Source organism: Coregonus lavaretus (genome assembly GCF_964263955.1).
Source record: "Coregonus lavaretus genome assembly, chromosome: 24".
In the NCBI taxonomy this organism is placed as follows: domain Eukaryota; kingdom Metazoa; phylum Chordata; class Actinopteri; order Salmoniformes; family Salmonidae; genus Coregonus; species Coregonus lavaretus.
In genome coordinates, this window is record NC_140011.1 from 23835686 (window position 1) to 23856924 (window position 21239).

At 47.1% G+C, this 21239-nt stretch overlaps 1 protein-coding gene across 1 annotated transcript in view; it reads right to left on the reverse strand.

Moving 5' to 3' along the window:
• The window catches only part of LOC311099439 (mediator of RNA polymerase II transcription subunit 13-like), a 111810-nt gene extending 106008 nt beyond the window's left edge, over positions 1-5802 (reverse strand). Inside the window, exons 1-9 of the mRNA XM_084140125.1 lie at positions 5714-5802; positions 4974-5232; positions 2225-2346; positions 1714-1895; positions 1138-1246; positions 805-895; positions 503-594; positions 298-377; positions 71-163 (exon numbers count right to left, since the gene is read on the reverse strand). Coding sequence (XP_083996251.1) covers positions 71-163; positions 298-377; positions 503-594; positions 805-895; positions 1138-1246; positions 1714-1895; positions 2225-2346; positions 4974-5143 — 939 coding nt within the window. The 5' untranslated portion in view covers positions 5144-5232; positions 5714-5802. The remainder of the gene's footprint in view (positions 1-70; positions 164-297; positions 378-502; positions 595-804; positions 896-1137; positions 1247-1713; positions 1896-2224; positions 2347-4973; positions 5233-5713) is intronic.
• Between the last annotated feature and the right edge of the window lie 15437 nt (positions 5803-21239).

Genomic DNA, 21239 nt, shown 5'->3' on the forward strand with positions numbered 1-21239 from the left:
TGCTGGTTGTGACAGGTGATGGTGCAGATGTAGCAATAGAACTTGTTGGCAGCATCACCCCCCTCCTTGCCCTCTTCCTGCCCCCCTTCCAATACCCCTGGGCAGCCTTGCCCTCTGCTAAGTCCTTCAGGCCTGGGGTAAATGCTGACACTCCACTCTGGACCTGCTCATACACAGGGAGGGCCCTTAAATCAGGTCATGATATCACTTTTTGGGAGCAGAAGTCGGGTGCTATCTGTTTGATCTAGCATTACATTGAGTAATTGGTCTTAAGTAAAGCGCGATGATAAAACTGACCTCGGCTGCTCTGCTCTCCTCTAGTGCCTCTGCAGCCTCTGATCCAGCCGTGCTCCCGCCCTCCTCCAGAATGAAACAGTCTGTTCATGGAAACGAGAGAACAGGTGAGATAAGGGCAGCACTAGTCCCACCAAGCCACATGTGAAAGGCCAGTGCTGTAGCTCGGTGAGAGTAGGAGGCTAGGATGGTATACAAGACCACTCACCTTCAAGCTGGCTGTCATCTTGTGGGCATTGATACACTGCTGCACCTAGGACCCCATCTGTCTCAGGAGGCTGATCCACAGTCTCCTCTGACCTGAGACAGAAAGGAAACGGGAGGGGAGGGACAGAGGGGGAAGGTTACATGTCACTACAAGCTGCTACCCTCCAAGGACTCATCTCAACATATGGATACTCAGTTAAGTCTAATCTGAATAGGTACGTAAACAAAACAACTACCCAACTGCTCTATAACTTGAGATATCCTGGATGCATTTTTTTCCCAACTCAAAACAGTGTTACTTACCCCTCTGTCCTCTGCTTCTTCAGTGCTGGCTCCTTGGGCTCAGGTTGCACTGAGGGCTGTGCCTTTCCATCTGGGCCTCCCACTCCTCCACCTGTAGGGAGAGGGAGACACAGGGCTATCTACTGTTCCAACCACATATTGAATGTTTCACACCCACTCAAAAACATACAGAGAAGGAGACATAGGAAAAGAGCAAGCAACCAAAAAACAAACCCTTTTCATACTTCTGAGATTTCACTAGCTCTAAAGAAAAGACGCGAATGAACACCAGGGCTAGCAGGCGTTGCTAGCTGGTGTTGCTATCTTGCGTTGAGTGTTCAGGTACGGTCCTACCTTTGAGAGTCTTGTCATTGGGGAGGGTCCTGCTGGCTGCAGGTTGGTTATCTGTGCTCCCCACGGCTCTCTGCTCCCTCTTTCTATCCGGGTGCCGTGAAGAATAGTCCTACATGGACAGAGTGAGCCATTTGATCAGCCAATCAACTGCTCTCTCAGCAAACAACAACAGTTAACATGTGCAACAGGTATAGAGGACTAAGAAATGTAAAAGACATCTTATTATTTGAGCAATTCAGTATAATTATACGCATTTTGCATCATCATGATGATGTGGCCGGTGACACTTTGCTTCTTGAAAGTCCAATATCTTGAAAACTTGACTGCTAACATGCAAAACATTTTGGGACTGTATCAAATGTGGACTAATGGAAAAAAATACCAAACGATAGTTTGAGTGGATTTTCACTTTAAGCCTCCTCATAGCATTGTCCCAACAGTTTCAAAACAATCAAAGCAATCTTAACAACTCAGAGTAAAACTCAAGTAGAACTTTTAGCTAGTCAAACAGAAACCGCTCAGAGTGGGTGCTCAGTGCCTTGTAGTTATCCATAGTTAAATAGAGGTTGTTATTACGTTGTTGTTGTTGTTGTTGTTGTAGTAGCGGGTGTGGGGGTGGTAGTGTCGGGCAGGGAAGCCCATGTGGGGGTTCTTGATGGACATGCCCATGGGTACCGGCCCCAGGAGAGAGGACCGGGCCCCCGCAGCAAAGAACTGGGTGAACTGCTGCCCACTCGCTGTAAAGCCCCGCATGCTACCTGGAAAGCCAGAGAAAGAAGGAGGGAAGGAGAGAGAGGTAGGAGAAAGTGTGGGAGAGGCAGAGATAGGGGATGAGTATGAGAAAGAGATCTAAATGGTGAAACAAACTGTTTTTCAGCAATAGGGTGGTGCCATAGTTTCTATCAGGTGGCATTAGGAGCTATAAGGAACACCAAATCAATGGGATTGCAATCAAAACAAAGTGTTAACATTGCAGAGACTCATACAGCTTTTGCATGTACACACCAGCTATGTAGATATAAAGATGTAATACCATATTGTCAATCTACTTGTCTATACGTTTGCTGACATTATGAAATGCTCTCACCTTGCATCTGCTGCATCATTAGAGCCCCTTGTAACATTGGGTTGGGGGCGATGATGGTGGCCTGGGTGGCCAGGTTGACCATACGGGGAGGTGGAGGAGCAGGGGCTGGTACGGCCATGGCCCTGGTCATCACAGAGCCACGGAGAGAATGGCCATTACTAAGCAGTATTTATATTTAAATATAATACAGCCACAGAGTTTGGAACAGTTGGCCAGTGTTACTTTCAATACTATTTATACAAAGAAAATGTGGGGTGCGTTCAGCAGGACAGAAAGGTGTGCAACGTTTAATTAAAACAGAAACTATACTGTTCTGAATGACAAGTCAAAGAATGTTGTGATTATGGGGGTGTGCTGCATAAGTTTTGCAAATGGTCACACCCATGATCAGGCCACACCCCACCACACCCACCTAACGGGAGAAAACATACTGGCACAAAGTTTCTAAACCCAGAGGCCCAACATCATGATACTTCCGGGAACGCGTCGTGAAGCAGACCAGACCAGGGTTTGGCAAGTCAATGGGAGAAGTGAAAAATGTGTCCTTAGTTGTTAATTTTCTCTAAATCTAAAGGAAAAACCTAGTGCTGAGTGATTAACCAAAATGTTGGTTATTTTTTGGTTTTTAAACAACTAATTGACAGACATCAGTTCAATTATTTGAATTCCATTTTGTTCTGGGGTTTTTTCTGTCATCGCGATGCACAGTTTATCTAGAGATCAATCAGCGCAAGCCCAAACTGTGCGATGTAATAGCAAGTTGTAGTTTCCAACAGGCCAATATTAGACATAGTTTAGCGCAGAAAACGTGGTAATTATCTACAATGACCATAATCCATTGCCCGCATACTGGTCCGGTCTGTGTGGAGCAGACACGGAGACGGAGAGAAGAATGCGCGATCCAAAGGGATAGAGAGCAGTTGCTTCGCGAGGTATCTCTACCTGAAAATACATGATTAAGTGATTGATAGTTGGCATTCAGCAGTCATAAAAGTCTGCCTTATTTACTTTGAAGAACTACTAAAATAGTGATTTTGTCAGACAGCATAGGCAGCAGCTCTATAGAGATGAGATGACTTGGAATGAAATAACAAAGTCATCAAATAAAACAAATGTAATATACACAACAACTGAAATATTTTATTAAAGTAATGTGAATAAATTATGGTTAATAATTGATAAGCACTAATGGGCAGTCACTACCATCATGGGACATATTTTGAATTGTTTTATTTTGTGTTGTTCAGAATTCAACCCACATAATGCATAGTGTATTTTATTTTTGTATTTAAAATAATCTAACCGAAACTACTTCAAAAAACACTAAATCGCTCAGCACTAGCAAAACCTAGATTCGAGCCAATGTCTTAAGTAGCTGAAACTGTACTACAACCTTGTGAAAGAGACAAACTGACACGTTTTCATTTTCATCAACTTCATATTGAAGGAATGACTGATTTAACGGCCTGCACATGCGTATTTTGGCGCAAGACGACCGTTATACCAGATGAAGTGTTTCTACGCATGAGCTTAGCTAATTTATGTCGCCATGACATCGCCTACAAGCGTGATCTGGGATTTCTATTGGAGAAGCAGTTTCTAGGCCTCTTTATTTAAATTATCTTTGATACCGGGGTGCGTTCAAATTGCTTAAACTTTTGCTACGTAGTGTGACCCTAAAACGGTGGGCACCGTTCTTCAACAGCCTTTGAGGTATGTTTGCTCGTTTGGTGGGTATGTGTGGCGATATGTGGCCTGATCAATATGGGTGTGATCATTTGAAATCGTGCAGCACACCATACAGCAATCGCCCTCTGGGCCACGATAATCACAATGTTTTTCAACTGGTCGTACAGTACAGCTTCCCTTGAATTCAATGTTTCACACAGTTCTGTCATACTGAACGCAATCCTGGGGTACGTTCAGTTCAATTCAACTTTTGCTATGTTGCCTGACGGTTGGTACTGAACACAGGAGGTTGGTGGCACCTTAATTGGGGAGGATGGGCTCGTGGTAATGGCTGGAGCGGAATCTGTGGAATGGTATCAAATACATCAAACATGGTTTCCATGTGTTTGATGCCATTCCATTGGCTCCGTTCCAGACATTATTATGAGCAGTCCTTCCCTCAGCAGCCTCCATTGGTACTGAACAACACGTTTCCCCAAAATGGTGCACACTGTTCTTCAACAGCAGTGTATTCACTAGGAACCAAATAGAACCAAACGAAATGGAGAGGGGCCTATCTGTCCAATATTAACTTGTTTTCGTTGCAGCTGTTTGCTATCTATGGTTTAATGATTACAACTCAGCCTTTGAGATACTTCTGCTCCCATTTGGTGGGTGTGGCCTGATCAATATGCGTGTGACCATTTTAAATCGCAAAACTCATGCAGCACACACCAAACACATCTCCCTCTGGGCCACCATAATCACACCGTTCTTCAACTGGTCGTTCAGTAGTGTCGTTTCCGTTTTATTAAACACCGTTCTCTTGTACTGAACGCACCCCCTGTAGAACGGTTTGCAGCGTTTTGGGAAAGCTTGTCTAAAACACAGTTAGGCAACATTGGGAAATGTTGAATGAACTGAACCAGAGGAAGATATAACTAGATCATATTTGACTGAACACACCCCTGGCAAATTTAATACAAGATAAACATAATACTTATTGTCTGATTTTAGCAACTGTTGCTAACAAGTCAGATTTAGGGCCGTATATCCACGACCTCGAGTTCACACTTCTTACCGTCCTCTTTGGTGGTGATGTGGAACATGGTGCGATGGAGGGGGTTGGGGTTGTGGTGGAGGAGGCGGTGGAGGGGGTGGCTGGTGCTGGAACAGCTGCTGAAGCTGCCGCAGATGATGGTGAAACTGTTGCTGTTGTTGTTGCTGTTGGTGGTGGTGTGGGTTAAACATCCCGACGTTATGTGTTCAGTAACTTGTTAGCTACGTTTCCGTGGTTGCTTGCAAAAAAGCCTATCGATGATACCTCCTCGGCTCAGGATCTTGATAAGAGAGAGAAAAAAAGCTTTTGATAATCTGATCTCAATAAACCTTGAATCCAGCTACCTATCATGCAGAGTATAACGTTGGCTACATAAGTTAGCTAGCTACGCCTCTCTGGCTATAGAGAACAGGATCAATACAGCTTGTTTGTGTATAAGTTATTTGTGTTTTTCTAGCTAGGATGTTCTTACGTTCCTGCCCATGGTTTCTAGCTAGCTAGTCAGCACTAGCAACGCTAGTCAGTGTCTACCTTCTCTGGCTAACGTCATAACTAGCTAGCTATCCACCGTATAACGTTTGTAATGTTTAGCTAGCTAGCAATTTAGCCTAGCATTAGCAACAGAGCTAGCTATTTGGTTTACGTTAGCTGCAAGCTTTAGTTCAGTGCCTTTGTTTTATGTAATCTGAATAATAAATGGTAGCTGGCTACATTTTATTTACATGTAATATATATTTTTTAACCATATAACGATAACCTACTTTTTAACAGATAAATCGTTTAAAATTATTTTAGAAGCGCAGGTTTGTAACGGTCTGCAGCCTGTTGAAAGTTATCAGCGATCGTTCTGTTGAGGCTGTGAAGCAGGCAAGATTAACTAAACTCTTCCGGGTCACGGATTTTTGGAATCCTTCAGAATAAGAGTCCCGTCCTGTATACTTTGTAAATTGGGTGAAAATTATGGAATATTGTCACAATTATCAATACATTTTACACTAGTTATCATACAAATAATTATTAAAAGTATTTCTATAAGATATTATGTGATGAAAACATATTTGTTTTAAATCTAAGACTAAATGATAATTACAAAAATGGTGTGGGTAATCCTGTCATTTATTGGACTGTCCACAATTTTCTGTGTATTGTGTTGCAGTAAAAGGGGGATCCGTTCTACTCAGGAGCACTTCTGCTTTCCAGATCCATAGAGTTTACACACCCAGCATGTCACTGCTCATTTTGAGGACTTTGCTAAACAAGTGCTTCTAGTTCATTTCTTAGCAAATTATCTACTTTATAATCACAGTCTTGATTTTCTCATTTGTAATAACAAGGCAGTGGTTTATGGCAAGAATAGGAAAGATCTCATCCTTGAAATAAGATACATTTCAGATGATCAAAGGTTACCTTGAACAGCAATTAGCCCAACAGAGTAGGATTTGTAGCATGTATAATACTTCTTCCAATATTGATCACAGCTTTGCAATCCATGCACAACAGACTAGAAAGGTGGTTATGACAACAGAAAGCAATTTACCGACAAATTTTACTCTGTCCAGCATACATAGCAAGCGCACATATTAATTGTCTAGTTTAATCACATTTTCAGATAAATATAACTTTGTCAGGATATTTGGTACATTAACTGTAATCAAAGATCAAAATCTACAGTAGCCTATACCTTTGAATTAGTTACCTTTAATGGCCGCAAAATGAGTAGGGACACTGCTGGGGGTGTAAACTCTGTGGATTTGGAAAGCAGAAGTGCACCTGAGTAAAATGGACCGCCTTTTACTGCGACAAAGTACAGGAAATTATGTACGGTGCAATATGTATGTCCAATATGAAAAACGTACTGCATTTAACATTTTACTGCATTGGGCTAAATCAGGGTCACACATTTTCTTGGTATTCTTAAACAAATCTACTTTGAAACAAAAGTATACACACATGGTTATGGACTTTAAAAAAAGAAAACACCTGTACCATTTATATTTGTATTGATTAAGGATCCCCATTAGTTTCTGCCAAGACAGCAGCTACTCTTCCTGGGGTCCTGCAACATTAAGGCAGTTATATACAACTTAAAATATTACATGATATTACATTTCATAACACTTTACACAATACATTTAGTGTGTTCCCTCAGGCCACTACTCCACTATCACATACTTACAATACCATGTCTCTTCGCTGTTACAGAAGGTGTATTTTATCTGTTTTTTTAAAATCTGATTTTACTGCTTGCATCAGTTACCTGATGTGGAATAGAGTTCAATGTAGCCATGGCTCTATGTAGTACTGTGTGCCTCCCATAGTCTGTTCTTAACTTGGGGATTGTGAAGAGACCTTTGTTAGCATGTCTTGTGGGGTATGCATGGGTGTCTGAGCTGTGTGCTAATAGTTTAAACAGACACCTCAGTGCATTCAGCATGTCAACACTTCTTACAAAAACAAGTAGTGATGAAGGCAATCTCTCTTCCACTTTGAGCCATAAGAGATTTACATGCATATTATTACTGTTTGCTCTCCGTGTACATTTAAGGGCCAGCCGTGCTGCCCTGTTCTGAGCCAATTGTAATTTTCCGAGGTCTCTCTTTGTGGCACCTGACCACACAATTCAACATTAGTCCAGGTGTGACAAAACTAGAGCCTGTAGGACCTGCCATGTTGATAGTGTTGTTAAAATGGCAGAGCAGTGCTTTTTTTTCAATTTTTTCCAAAAGTTTACTAAGGGTTGTTAACAGGCTTATTGGTCCGCTATTTGAGCCAGTAAAGGGGGCTTTACTATTCTTGGATAGCGGAATTACTTTTGCTTCCCTCCAGGCCTGAGGGCACACACTTTCTAGTAGGCTCAGATTGAAGATATGGCAAATAGGAATGGCAATATCGTTCGCTATTATCCTCAGTAATTTTCTATCTAAGTTGTCAGACCCCGGTGGCTTGTCATTGTTGATAGACAACAATAATTGTTTCACCTCTTCCACACTCAATTTATGGAATTCAAAATTACAATGCTTGTCTTTCATAATTTGATCAGTTATACTTGGATGTGTAGTGTCAGCGTTTGTTGCTGGCATGTCATGCCTAAGTTTGCTATTCTTGCCAATGAAAAAATAATTAAAGTAAATGGCAATATCAGTGGGTTTTGTGATGAATGAGCCATCTGATTCAATTAATGATGGAGCTGAGTTTGCCTTTTTGCCCAAAATTTCATTTAAGGTGCTCCAAAGCTTTTTACTATTATTCTTTATGTCATTCATCTTTGATTCATACTATAGTTTCTTCTTCTTTTTATTCAGTTTAGTCACCTGATTTCTCAATTTGCAGTATGTTTGCCAATCGCCTGTGCAGCCAGACTTATTTGCCATTCCTTTTGCCTCATCCCTCTCAACCATACAATTTTAAACTGTTTTTACAGTCATTTTGTTAATGGGTGCACGCTTATTAGTAACTGGAATACGCAATTTCATAAATGTGTCAAGTGCAGCGTCTGGTTGCTCCTCATTACACACCACAGACCATCAAATGTTTTTTACATCAACAACATATACAGTCGTGGTCAAAAGTTTTGAGAATGACACAAATATTAATTTTCACAAAGTCTGCTGCCTCAGTTATTATGATGCCAATTTGCATATACTCCAGAATGTTATGAAGAGTGATCAGATGAATTGCAATTAATTGCAAAGTCCCTCTTTGCCATGAAAATGAACTTAATCCCCAAAAAACATTTCCACCGCATTTCAGCCCTGCCACAAAAGGACCAGCTGACATCATGTCAGTGATTCTCTCATTAACACAGGTGAGAGTGTTGACGAGGACAAGGCTGGAGATCACTCTGTCATGCTGATTGAGTTAGAATAACAGACTGGAAGCTTTAAAAGGAGGGTGGTGCTTGAAATCATTGTTCTTCCTCTGTTAACCATGGTTACCTGCAAGGAAACACGTGCCGTCATCATTGCTTTGCACAAAAAGGGCTTCACATGCAAGGATATTGCTGCTAGTAAGATTGCACCTAAATCAACCATTTATCGGATCATCAAGAACATCAAGGAGAGAGGTTCAATTGTTGTGAAGAAGGCTTCAGGGCGCCCAAGAAAGTCCAGCAAGCGCCAGGACGTCTCCTAAAGTTGATTCAGCTGCGGGATCGGGGCACCACCAGTGCAGAACTTGCTCAGGAATGGCAGCAGGCAGGTGTGAGTGCATCTGCACGCACAGTGAGTCGAAGACTTTTGAAGGATGGCCTGGTGTCAAGAAGGGCAGCGAGGAAGCCACTTCTCTCCAAGAAAAACATCAGGGACAGACTGATATTCTGCAAAAGGTACAGGGATTGGACTGCTGAGGACTGGGGTAAAGTAATTTTCGATTGTTTGGGGCATCTGGAAAAAATCTTGTTCGGAGAAGACAAGGTGCGCGCTACCATCAGTCCTGTGTCATGCCAACAGTAAAGCATCCTGAGACCATTCATGTGTGGGGTTGCTTCTCAGCCAAGGGAGTGGGCTCACTCACAATTTTGCCTAAGAACACAGCCATGAATAAAGAATGGTACCAACACATCCTCCGAGAGCAACTTCTCCCAACCATCCAAGAACAGTTTGGTGATGAACAATGCCTTTTCCAGCATGATGGAACACCTTGCCATAAGGCAAAAGTGATAACTAAGTGGCTCGAGGAACAAAACATCAACATTTTGGGTCCATGGCCAGGAAACTCCCCAGACCTTAATCCCATTGAGAACTTGTGGTCGATCCTCAAGAGGCGGGTGGACAAACAAAAACACACAAATTCGGAGAAACTCCAAGCATTGATTATACAAGAATGGGCTGCCATCAGTCAGGATGTGGCCCAGAAGTTAATTGACAGCATGCCAGGGCGGATTGCAGAGGTCTTGAAAAAGAAGGGTCAACACTGCAAATATTGACTCTTTGCATAAACTTAATGTAATAGTCAATAAAAGCCTTTGACACTTATGGAATGCTTGTAATTATACTTCAGTATACCATAGTAACTGTCACGCCCTGGCTCTGGGGACTCTTATATGTTGAGCCAGGGTGTGGATTTTCTATGTGTGATTTTCTATGTTGTGTTCTAGTTCGTGTTTTCTATGTTGGCCAGGGTGGTTCCCAATCAGGGGCAGCTGATTCTCGTTGTCTCTGATTGGGCACATACTTAGGCAGCCTGTTGGCACTAGTTCGTTTGTGGGATCTTGTTCTGTATAGGTTTGTGTTGGTGAACCTTTAGACTTCACGTATCGTTTTGTTTTAGTGTAAAGTACTCATTAAAAGATGTACGCCTATCACGCTGCGCCTTGGTCCGGTTCCTATAACGATCGTGACAGAAGATCCCACCAAAATAGGACCAAGCAGCGTGTGCAGGAGCAAACGCCGGGTATGGAACAGGAGGTTACTCTGGTAGATGTCCTCCTCGGTTGGGGGAGAATCACAGAGGAGGAGGCCGTCCGCTACCGGAGGGCGATGAGGGAGGATGCCCAGGCAGGAGAGGAGAAGCGGCGCCAACCGGGCCGTCGTCGGACAGGCGAGAGGCAACCCCCAAAAATTTTTTTGGGGGGGCACACGGCATGGACGACGGGGATGCTGGAGGCAGCTACAGGACGTATCGGCGGATTAGGAGAGGAGGCCACCAGGTTTGGGGGGCTGGAAGGGAGGTTGGCGGAGCCTAGAGGTAGAGCAGAGCCAACTCCCCATACTCAGGCTAGGCAGCGTGAGACTGGGCAGGTTCCGAGTTATGCGGAGCTGCGTACTGTGCCGCGAGTGGTCTGGCACAGTCCTGTACGTCCTGTGCTAGCACCACGCACGTGTCGTGCTAAGGTGGGCATGCAGCCAGGACGGAGTGTGCCGGCTCAACGCTCGTGGCCTCCAGTACCCCTCCCCCGTCCCGGATATCCTGCGCCAGTGCCACGTGCTGTAGTGCCAGTACGAGTGCACAGCCCTGTACGTCCTGTGCTGATGCCTCACACAGAGTGTGTAGAAATAGGCATTCAGCCAGGACGGGTTGTGTCAGCTCTTCGCTCCAGTCCGTCTGGTCAGCCCGGTCCGGCCCGTTCCTGCTCCCCGCACCAAGCCAGGGGTGCGCGTCGCCAGTCCGGCCCGGCCTGTCCCTGTCCCTCGCACCAAGCCTGTGGTGCGCGTCGCCAGCCCGGTCCGGCCTGTTCCTGCTCCCCGCACCAAGCCAGTGGTGCGCGTCGCCAGCCCGGTCCGGCCTGTTCCTGCCTCTCGCACCAAGCCTGTGGTGCGCGTCGCTAGCCCGGTCCGGCCTGTTCCTGCTCCCCGCACCAAGCCAGTGGTGCGCGTCGCCAGCCCGGTCCGGCCTGTTCCTGCCTCTCGCACCAAGCCTGTGGTGCGCGTCGCTAGCCCGGTCCGGCCTGTTCCTGCTCCCCGCACCAAGCCAGTGGTGCGCGTCGTCAGCCCGGTCCGGCCCGTTCCTGCTCCCCGCACCAAGCCAGTGGTGCGTGTCGCCAGCCCGGTTCGGCCTGTTCCTGCTCCCCGCACCAAGCCAGTGGTGCGCGTCGTCAGCCCGGTTCGGCCTGTTCCTGCTCCCCGCACCAAGCCAGTGGTGCACGTCGTCAGCCCGGTCCGGCCCGTTCCTGCTCCCCGCACCAAGCCAGTGGTGGGCGTCGTCAGCCCGGTCCGGCCCGTTCCTGCTCCCCGCACCAAGCCAGTGGTGCGCGTTGTCAGTCCGGCACGGCCCGTGCCTGTTCCACCGGTGCCTGGTCCGGCACCGGTCAGCTGCTCCACTCCGGAGCAAGAGCAATCCGCTCCACCGGTGTCCAGTCCAGCTCCGGCCAGCGGGGCCAGACCAGGGGCGCTACGGGGGGGTAGCGAGAGAGTGGTGGTCACCGAGGCGGAATGCCCACCCGGCCCCTCTCCTGTTGTGTTTGGTTGGCGCGGTCGCAGTCCGTGCCTTTGGGGGGGGGTACTGTCACGCCCTGGCTCTGGGGACTCTTATATGTTGAGCCAGGGTGTGGATTTTCTATGTGTGATTTTCTATGTTGTGTTCTAGTTCGTGTTTTCTATGTTGGCCAGGGTGGTTCCCAATCAGGGGCAGCTGATTCTCGTTGTCTCTGATTGGGAACCATACTTAGGCAGCCTGTTGGCACTAGTTAGTTTGTGGGATCTTGTTCTGTATAGGTTTGTGTTGGTGAACCTTTAGACTTCACGTATCGTTTTGTTGTTAGTGTAAAGTACTCATTAAAAGATGTACGTCTATCACGCTGTGCCTTGGTCCGGTTCCTATAACGATCGTGACAGTAACATCTGACAAAAATATCTAAAAACACTGAAGCAGCAAACTTTGTGAAGACCAATACTTGTGTCATTCTTAACACTTTGACCACGACTGTACACTATATTAGGCCCAGCCTTTGGAACTCTGGTTTTCATAGCTATGGTTACTATATTGTGATCACTACATCCGATGGATTTGGATACTGCTGCAAAGGACATTTCTGCAGCATTAGTAAAGATGTGATCAATACATGTTGATGATTTCATTCCTGTGCTGTTTGTAACTACCCTGGTAGGTTGACTGATAACCTGAACCAGGTTGCAGGCGCTAGTTACAGTGTGAAGCTTTTTCTTGAGTGGGCAGCTTGATGAAAGCCAGTCAATATTTAAATCACCCAGAAAATATACCTCTCTGTTGATATCACATACATCATCAACCATTTCACATGTTATCCAGATATTGACTGTTAGCACTTGGTGATCTATAGCAGCTTCCCACCAGAATGGGCTTTAGGTGATGCAGATGAACCTGTAGCCATATTACTTCAACAGTATTTAACATGAGATCCTCTCTAAGCTTTACAGGAATGTGGTTCTGAATAAAAACGGCAACACCTCCACCTTTGGCATTTCTGTCATTTCTGTAGATGTTATAACCATGTATTGCAACCACTGTATCATCAAAGGTATTATCTAAGTGAGTTTCAGAGATTGTCAGAATATGAATGTCATTTGTTACTAGCAAATTATTGATTTCATTAAAAACTTGTTTCTTAAGCTACATATATTAACGTGGGCTATTTCAGATATAGAGTTGAAATGTATTCAATTTTGAGTTTGCATCTCAATATTACACTTTATATACAACACAGAAGACTGAAATATAACAAAACCGTTTCACAAAAACACCAGATTTTGTGTGTTAAAAAAACAAACATTTATTAATGATGAAATTATGAAAATAACATTCCACCCATGTAGCCACTAGGTCATTTCACTGCAGGAAAGGAGTCTTATTGGCCACTCTTTAAGGGCCGCAGAATGAGCAGCTACACTGCTTGGGGTGTAAATCTGTGGATTTGGAAAGTAGAAGTGCTCCTGAGTAGAATGGAATCCCCTTTTACTGTGACACGACGTACAGCATATATAGCTGATTGGTCATGGTAAACGGACACGGTGAGAAAATCGCTGCTTACCGCGGCCCGTCTGTAGAGACCTTTAAAGTGCCACAGAGGTAGAAGTGCTCCTGAGTAGAATGGACCCCCCTTTTACTGGGACATAATGTACAGGAAATTGTGTACGGTGCAATATGTATGTTCAATGTAACACTGAAACCTACAAAAAAGCCAAATTCCATCATTAGTTAGGGGTTTTAACAGACAGTAGATGGGGTAGTTGTTCAAAGTGAAATGTTCTTGTAAATGCATTTCTCTTTTTAATACGGGATCGGTGTCCCATATATGGGACGGTTGAGCTAACATGCGCTAATGTGATTAGCATGACTGTTGTAAGTAACGGCAAACATTCCAGGACATAGACATGTCTTATATGGGCAGAAAGCTTACATTCTTGTTAATCTAACTGCACTGTCCAATTTACAGTAGATATTACAGTGAAACAATACCATACTAATGATTGAGGAGAGTGCACAACAACAAAAAACGTATCACGGCAACTGGTTTGATACATTCACCTCTGAAGGAAAATAATGTACTTACATTCAGTAATCTTGCTCTGATTTGTCATCTTAAGCATCCCAGAGATCAAATGTAGCATACTTTTGTTTGATAAAATCCATTTTTGTGTTCAAATGTAGGAACTGGGTTCTACAGTTTGAACCCTTGGTGTCTCTGGCTCCACACCCACCCCGCCCGGCCATCTAAATATGTGAAAGTTAGTGTATAAGCTAATTATCCATCATGTATGACATTCCTGGGGGTGTATAAACTTATATTTTGTATTACCATATCATTTTTGTATGTTCTCTATAGTTATGTACTTGAAAATGTATAAATTGACCAATTCGGCACATTTGGGCAGACTTTATACAAAATATTCCAGTATTACTGAAACTTTGCACACACACTACTGCCATCTGGTGGCCAAAATCTAAATTGTGTCCAAACTCCTATATGATATTATGGCCTTTCTCTTGCATTTCAAAGAAAAAAAGAAAACGTATGTTTTTTGGTTTGGATTATCTTTTACCAGATCTAATGTGTTATATTCTCCTACATTAATTTCACATTTCTACAAACTTCAAAGTGTTTCCTTTCAAATGGTATCTAGAATATGCATATCCTTGCTTCAGGTCCTGAGCTACAGGCAGTTAGATTTGGGTATGTCATTTTAGGCGAAAATGTAAAAAAAGGGTCCGATCCTTAAGAGGTTAATCCATGAGCTAGAGGGGTCGGTCGGGCTCACTTGGGCCGACTATGTCTCATGCTGATTTTTTTGAAGGATCATGTCCCTAGAGTTGGAAAATGTGTGATAGCAGTGCAGCAATGGTAGCTTTCTGTGTTATCACTCTTTCTTTCATCCTTTCATCCCATTCATTGACAAACAATGTCAGTATACAACAAGTTATTGCTCACTTGTACCCTTTAATCATATATCATTGGAAAGCTTATATTCACAACAATCCATCAGACACATTTTCGGAATGTTCAGGTCAACAGAACTTTGACCTTTGACCTCTAGGGTATGTGATGATTTTTTTTTATGTTTGTGCTTTTCTAATAACCCATTTCTGTGTTCATGCAAGTGACTGATTGAACTAATCCTCACTATCAGTATCGGCAATCTGGCAGCATGCCCAGACCCTTGTTTTGAGAACTATATCTCAGTTTCAAGGTCTCAGCTTAGAGAAGAAGCCTCGTGAGGTATTGGTCTGTCACATGCATGACCCAGTATTGGTCGGTCACATGAATGAAGCAAACATGAATGAATAATTAATTATGAATAATTAATATGCTAAATCATGCAAATATTACTTTCTGTGTAAGCAGTATATAAGAGAACTAATGGGACTTCCCCGTTAGAGCTCCTGATCGACATGTGTACTTGGTGCATTGAGTTGGTTGGAACCTCTACAGCATGCTGATGTCACGAACTCTGATGCGGATGTGGTGCGAATCAATAGCAGGACACAGGAGCTAAGTCAATCCAGACTTTACTAGTAAATCCAAAAATAACAACACGGGTCAAACAACCCGGAGGCGAAACATACGCCACAGTGCGTAAAACACTCCCAAACCGAACTGCGCACGAACAATAGTGCGACGGTATACAAAGAGAGTCTGGCAAACAGCACTGCACCAAACAACAGGAAAACATACAACGGTGGCAGCTAGTACTCCGGAGACGACGACCGCCGAAGCCTGCCCGAGCAAGGAGGAGGAGCAGCCTCGGCCGAAACCGTGACAGTACCCCCCCCTTGACCCCGGCCTCGGGGACGACCAGGAGGACGCGGAGCAGGGCACGCGGGGTGCCCCCGGTGGAACTCCGACAGGAGAGACGGGTCTAGGATGTCCCTCCGCGGCACCCAGCACCGTTCCTCCGGGCCGTACCCCTCCCACTCCACTAGATATTGGAGACCCCCCATCCGACGTCTCGAGTCCAAGATGGACCGAACGGTGTACGCCGGAGCCCCCTCGATGTCCAGTGGGGGCGGGGGAGTCTCTCCTATCTCACCTTCCTGGAGTGGACCAGCTACCACCGGCCTGAGAAGAGACACATGGAACGAGGGGTTAATATTCTTATAATCAATAGGCAGTTGTAACTTATAACACACCTCGTTCAATCTTCTCAGGACTTTAAAAGGCCCCACAAACCGCCGACCCAGCTTCCGGCAGGGCAGGCGGAGGGGCAGGTTTCTGGTCGAGAGCCAGACTCGATCTCCAGGTGCGTACACCGGCCCCTCACTGCGGTGGAGATCGGCGCTCGCCTTGTGTCGACGGATGGCCCGCTGCAGATGGACGTGTGCAGCGTTCCACGTCTCCTCCGAGCGCCTCACCCACTCATCCACCGCAGGGGCCTCGATCTGGCTCTGCTGCCATGGTGCCAGAACCGGCTGGTACCCTAATACACATTGGAAGGGGGTTAGGTTGGTGGAGGAGTGGAGAAGAGAGTTTTGGGCCATCTCCGCCCAGGGAATATACCTAGCCCACTCCTCCGGCCGGTCCTGGCAATACGACCTCAGAAACCTACCCACATCCTGGTTCACTCGTTCTACCTGCCCATTGCTCTCCGGGTGGTACCCCGAGGTAAGGCTCACCGAGACCCCCAAACGCTCCATGAACGCTCTCCAGACTCGGGAGGTAAACTGGGGGCCTCGATCAGACACTATATCCTCGGGTACCCCGTATTGCCGGAAGACGTGGGTAAATAGTGCCTCAGCGGTCTGTAGGGCAGTAGGAAGACCTGACATAGGGAGGAGGCGACAGGCCTTAGAGAACCGGTCCACAACGACCAGGATGGTGGTATTCCCCTGAGAAGGGGGAAGGTCTGTCACAAAATCCACCGAGAGGTGGGACCAGGGTCGTTGTGGAACGGGCAGAGGTTGTAACTTACCCCTGGGCAAATGTCTGGGCGCCTTACACTGGGCGCACACCGAGCAGGAGGAGACATAAACCCTCACATCCCTGGCTAACGTTGGCCACCAGTACTTAGTACTAAGACAATGCACTGTCCGGCCAATACCTGGATGTCCAGAGGAGGGTGACGTGTGAGCCCAGTAAATGAGTCAATCCCGAACCTCGAGCGGAACGTACGTCCGACCCACAGGACACTGTGGAGGGCTAGGGTCGGCACGCAACGCCCGCTCGATTTCAGCATCGACCTCCCACACAACCGGTGCCACTAGACAAGACGCCGGTAGTATGGGGGTGGGCTCAACGGACCTCTCCTCTGTGTCATACCACCGGGACAGAGCGTCTGCCTTCCTGTTCTGGGACCCAGGGATGTACGTGATTTTAAATACGAACCTGGCTAGAAACATGTTCCAACGAGCCTGGCGAGGGTTCAGTCTCCTAGCTGCCCTGATGTACTCCAGGTTCCGATGGTCAGTCAAAATGAGAAAAGGGTGTTGAGCCCCCTCAAGCCAATGCCTCCACACCTTAAGGGCCTGTACCACAGCTAACAGCTCTCTGTCCCCCACGTCATAATTTCGCTCCGCCGGGCTGAGCTTCTTAGAGTAAAAAGCACAGGGGCGGAGTTTAGGTGGCGTGCCGGACCGTTGAGAGAGAACGGCCCCTATACCGGCCTCAGACGCGTCCACCTCAACCTGAAAGGGTAAGGCGGGATCCGGATGCGCCAGCACCGGAGCCGAAGTAAACAGGTCCTTCAGTCTCCCAAAAGCCCTGTCCGCCTCAGCCGACCACTGCAGGCGCACCGGACCCCCTTTCAGCAGAGACGTTATGGGAGCTGCCACCTGTCCAAAACCCCGGATAAACCTCCGGTAGTAATTCGCAAAGCCCAAGAACTGCTGCACTTCTTTAACAGTGGTTGGGGTTTGCCAATTACGCACGGCTGACACACGGTCCACCTCCATCTTCACCCCTGACGCGGACAACCGATAACCCAAAAAGGAGACCGACTCCTGGAAAAACAGAAATTTCTCTGCCTTGACATACAGGTCGTGCTCCAACAGCCTCCTCAATACACGACGCACCAGGGCTACATGCTCGGCTCGGGTAGATGAGTACACTAGAATGTCATCAATGTACACGACCACCCCTTGCCCCTGCATATCTCGGAAGATCTCATCCACGAAGGATTGGAAAACTGACGGAGCATTCATCAACCCATATGGCATGACGAGATATTCGTAATGACCCGAAGTGGTACTAAATGCTGTTTTCCATTCGTCGCCCTCCCTAATGCGCACCAAATTATACGCCCTCCTGAGATCCAGTTTTGTGAAAAACCGCGCTCCGTGCAATGACTCCGTCATGGTCGCAATCAGAGGGAGTGGATAACTGCATTTCACAGTAATCTGATTGATACCACGGTAATCAATGCACGGGCGCAACCCTCCATCTTTTTTCTTCACAAAAAAGAAGCTTGAGGACGCAGGGGAAGTGGAGGGCCGTATGTATCCCTGTCTCAAAGATTCGGCTATGTAAGTCTCCATAGCCTTTCTCTCCTCTTGAGACAAAGGATACACGTGGCTCCGTGGGAGCGCTGCTCCTGCCTGGAGGTCTATCGCACAATCCCCCTGTCTATGAGGAGGCAACCGCGTCACCCTCGCCTTACTGAACACAAGTGCCAACTCCCCATATTCAGGTGGAATGTGCAATGCGGGCACTTGGTTTGGACTTTCCACCGAGGTCGCCCCCACGGAAACACCCAGACATCGCCCCTCACACTGAGCAGACCACTCCTTAAGAGCTCTCTGTTGCCACGAAATGGCAGGGTTATGGGTACTGTGACGTCACGAGAGGCTACACAGCTTTCAGCGGGGTTGCTCAAGTAGTGCAAGGAGACAAGGTTCAAACAAACCAAGGATTTTATTATAGGTCTTGGGAAATTAACGAAAATATAACAAAAGTCTGTTCTCTTGTGGCTCTTTAAGGGTTAACAGTTCAGGGATGTCTCTTCCACATCCAAAATCATAATTCTCACTCGCTCAGATAACTTTTCCCCAGCCTTACTGTAGTCCACGTTGCAGCTAGTGGCCAACCCAGCAAAAAGTCCTTCCAAATGTCTCTCCCGTATTTCCACAGGCGAATATATCCAAAGGTGAGTATTTCCCAAAGGTAAGTATCTCCAAATCCTTATATTCCTCATGGAAGTGGACGTGCAGCACTCTTGTCCTCCAGAGAGCCCAGGTTGGAGACTGTGTTTCTTCACCCCCCACACACTTCCTCTCAGTGTCTCTTCCCTTCCAAAAAACCTTCAGCTCATCAGCTCCTGATTTGTTTCAGCTGCGTGGGAAGATTGGCCATAGAGGGGTGGAGTTCCCGACCATACCAGCAGATGGAGCCATAGCTGTCTGGGTTTGCAGCCATCTCAGGGGGATGTAACGTCCCTCCAGGACACAGCCTCTCGTGACATCACACATCCCCCTCCTCGGGACCGACGTCCTCGTCGGGGTAAAGGCAGCGAAGAAGGCATCACGCCGGGAGAGGGCGTCCGCATTGCCGTGGTGCTTGCCAGCCCATACTGGCCTGTGAGAGGGGGAAGCTCTTGGGTGCCTGGGACGTCTTCTTCCCTGGAGAACGGAGCACTTTCCTGGGCTGCGTTCTCTTCTCCCGTATCCGGACCAGTCTCTGTGTCGGTCTGGGCACCTGCCATCCCTATCAGAGCCTCTCCGTTTCCGAGGTACTCGGGTTATCCTCTCCTGAGACTCTCTCCAGAGTGGGTAAAAGGCTGGGCAGTCTCGTCCAATTAGGACAGGGACGGGGAGGGAATCAACCACCCCCGCCGTCGTGTGTATGGTTCCCCGTGTGCTGGTCATTGTAAGTTCAGTAATGGGGTATTCTCTGGTGTCTCCATGGACACAGGAAACTGGGAGGACTTTCCCTGGGGTCAGACACGTTGGGCCCACCAAATCCTTACGCACCAGGGTGGCCCGGCTACCAGAATCTAGTAAGGCCTCCACATCATGGTGATTCACCGTTACCGGGCAGGTGGGGGGTCGATCTGGGCCGCCATCTACGACTCCCAAGAGCGAGGCAAAACGGTGTGTGGGTGCTGAGCTGGAGGACTCCGCAGTGGGCATAGGTTCATCGGCTGGTTTCCCACCCTGCCAGGAGATATGTCCCATCTCCCCACACCGGTAACACTGTCGAGTTTCCCCCTCCTGGTGTACTCTTCTTGGACCCGCCTGGTTTCTGGCTCCCCCTGGAGCCGGGATAAGTCCTGACGTGGCTGGGTTCGAGACCTTGGGGTCCTTTGGACGGGTTCTTCCCATTTGTGGTGGGGGCGCACTCCTGGGGTCTTTTCGGGAAGCATTCAGCATCTCCGCTGTGGCCTGGTACTTTTCCACAGCTTCCACGGTCAGATCAGCCGTGGTCAAGGCCTGTTGACTGATGAACCGTTTTGCCTCATAAGGCAGGGCGCGTAGGTAACGATCCACCACCACGGCCTCCACCACCGCCGCTGCTGTATTCCTCTGCGGATCCAGCCATTTCCTTGCGATTCGGACAAGTTCATGCATCTGCGCCCGAGGAGGTTGGTCTGGTTGGAAGGTCCAGCTGTGAAAGCGCTGGGCCATACCAAACTTTGTGAGTCCATATCTGCTGAGGATCTCAGCCTTCAGGGCATCATAGTCAGTAACCTGGTCAGGGCCCAGGTCCCGGACAGCATTCAGCGATTCCCCGGTTAGAAAGGGGGCTAACAGACCAACCCACTGTTGCTTGGGCCAGGCTTCCCTAGTGGCCGTGGCCTCAAATGCATGTAGGTATGCCTCAATGTCATCGGTAGCTCCCATCTTAGATATAAAGTCACTTGCCTTTATTGGGCGGGTATTTTGGACAACCCTCTGTCTCTGCAACTGCAATTCCTCTGCCTTCAGAAGGTTGGCTTTCTTTTGCTCCTCCAAGAGATCCACGGTTGCTTGCATCTGGGCTTGCTGGCCAGCAACAAGGGCTTTCAATATGTCCTCCATTTCAGTCGGCGGGGAGCCTACGGCCAACTTGGAAAACTGGGTGATCAAACCTTCGGTATCCTCCTCTGACATGCACTATTAACGCTTGAGCTTGCCCGTGTTCTCCACCATCTGTGACGTCACGAGAGGCTACACAGCTTTCAGCGGGGTTGCTCAAGTAGTGCAAGGAGACAAGGTTCAAACAAACCAAGGATTTTATTATAGGTCTTGGGAAATTAACGAAAATATAACAAAAGTCTGTTCTCTTGTGGCTCTTTAAGGGTTAACAGTTCAGGGATGTCTCTTCCACATCCAAAATCATAATTCTCACTCGCTCAGATAACTTTTCCCCAGCCTTACTGTAGTCCACGTTGCAGCTAGTGGCCAACCCAGCAAAAAGTCCTTCCAAATGTCTCTCCCGTATTTCCACAGGCGAATATATCCAAAGGT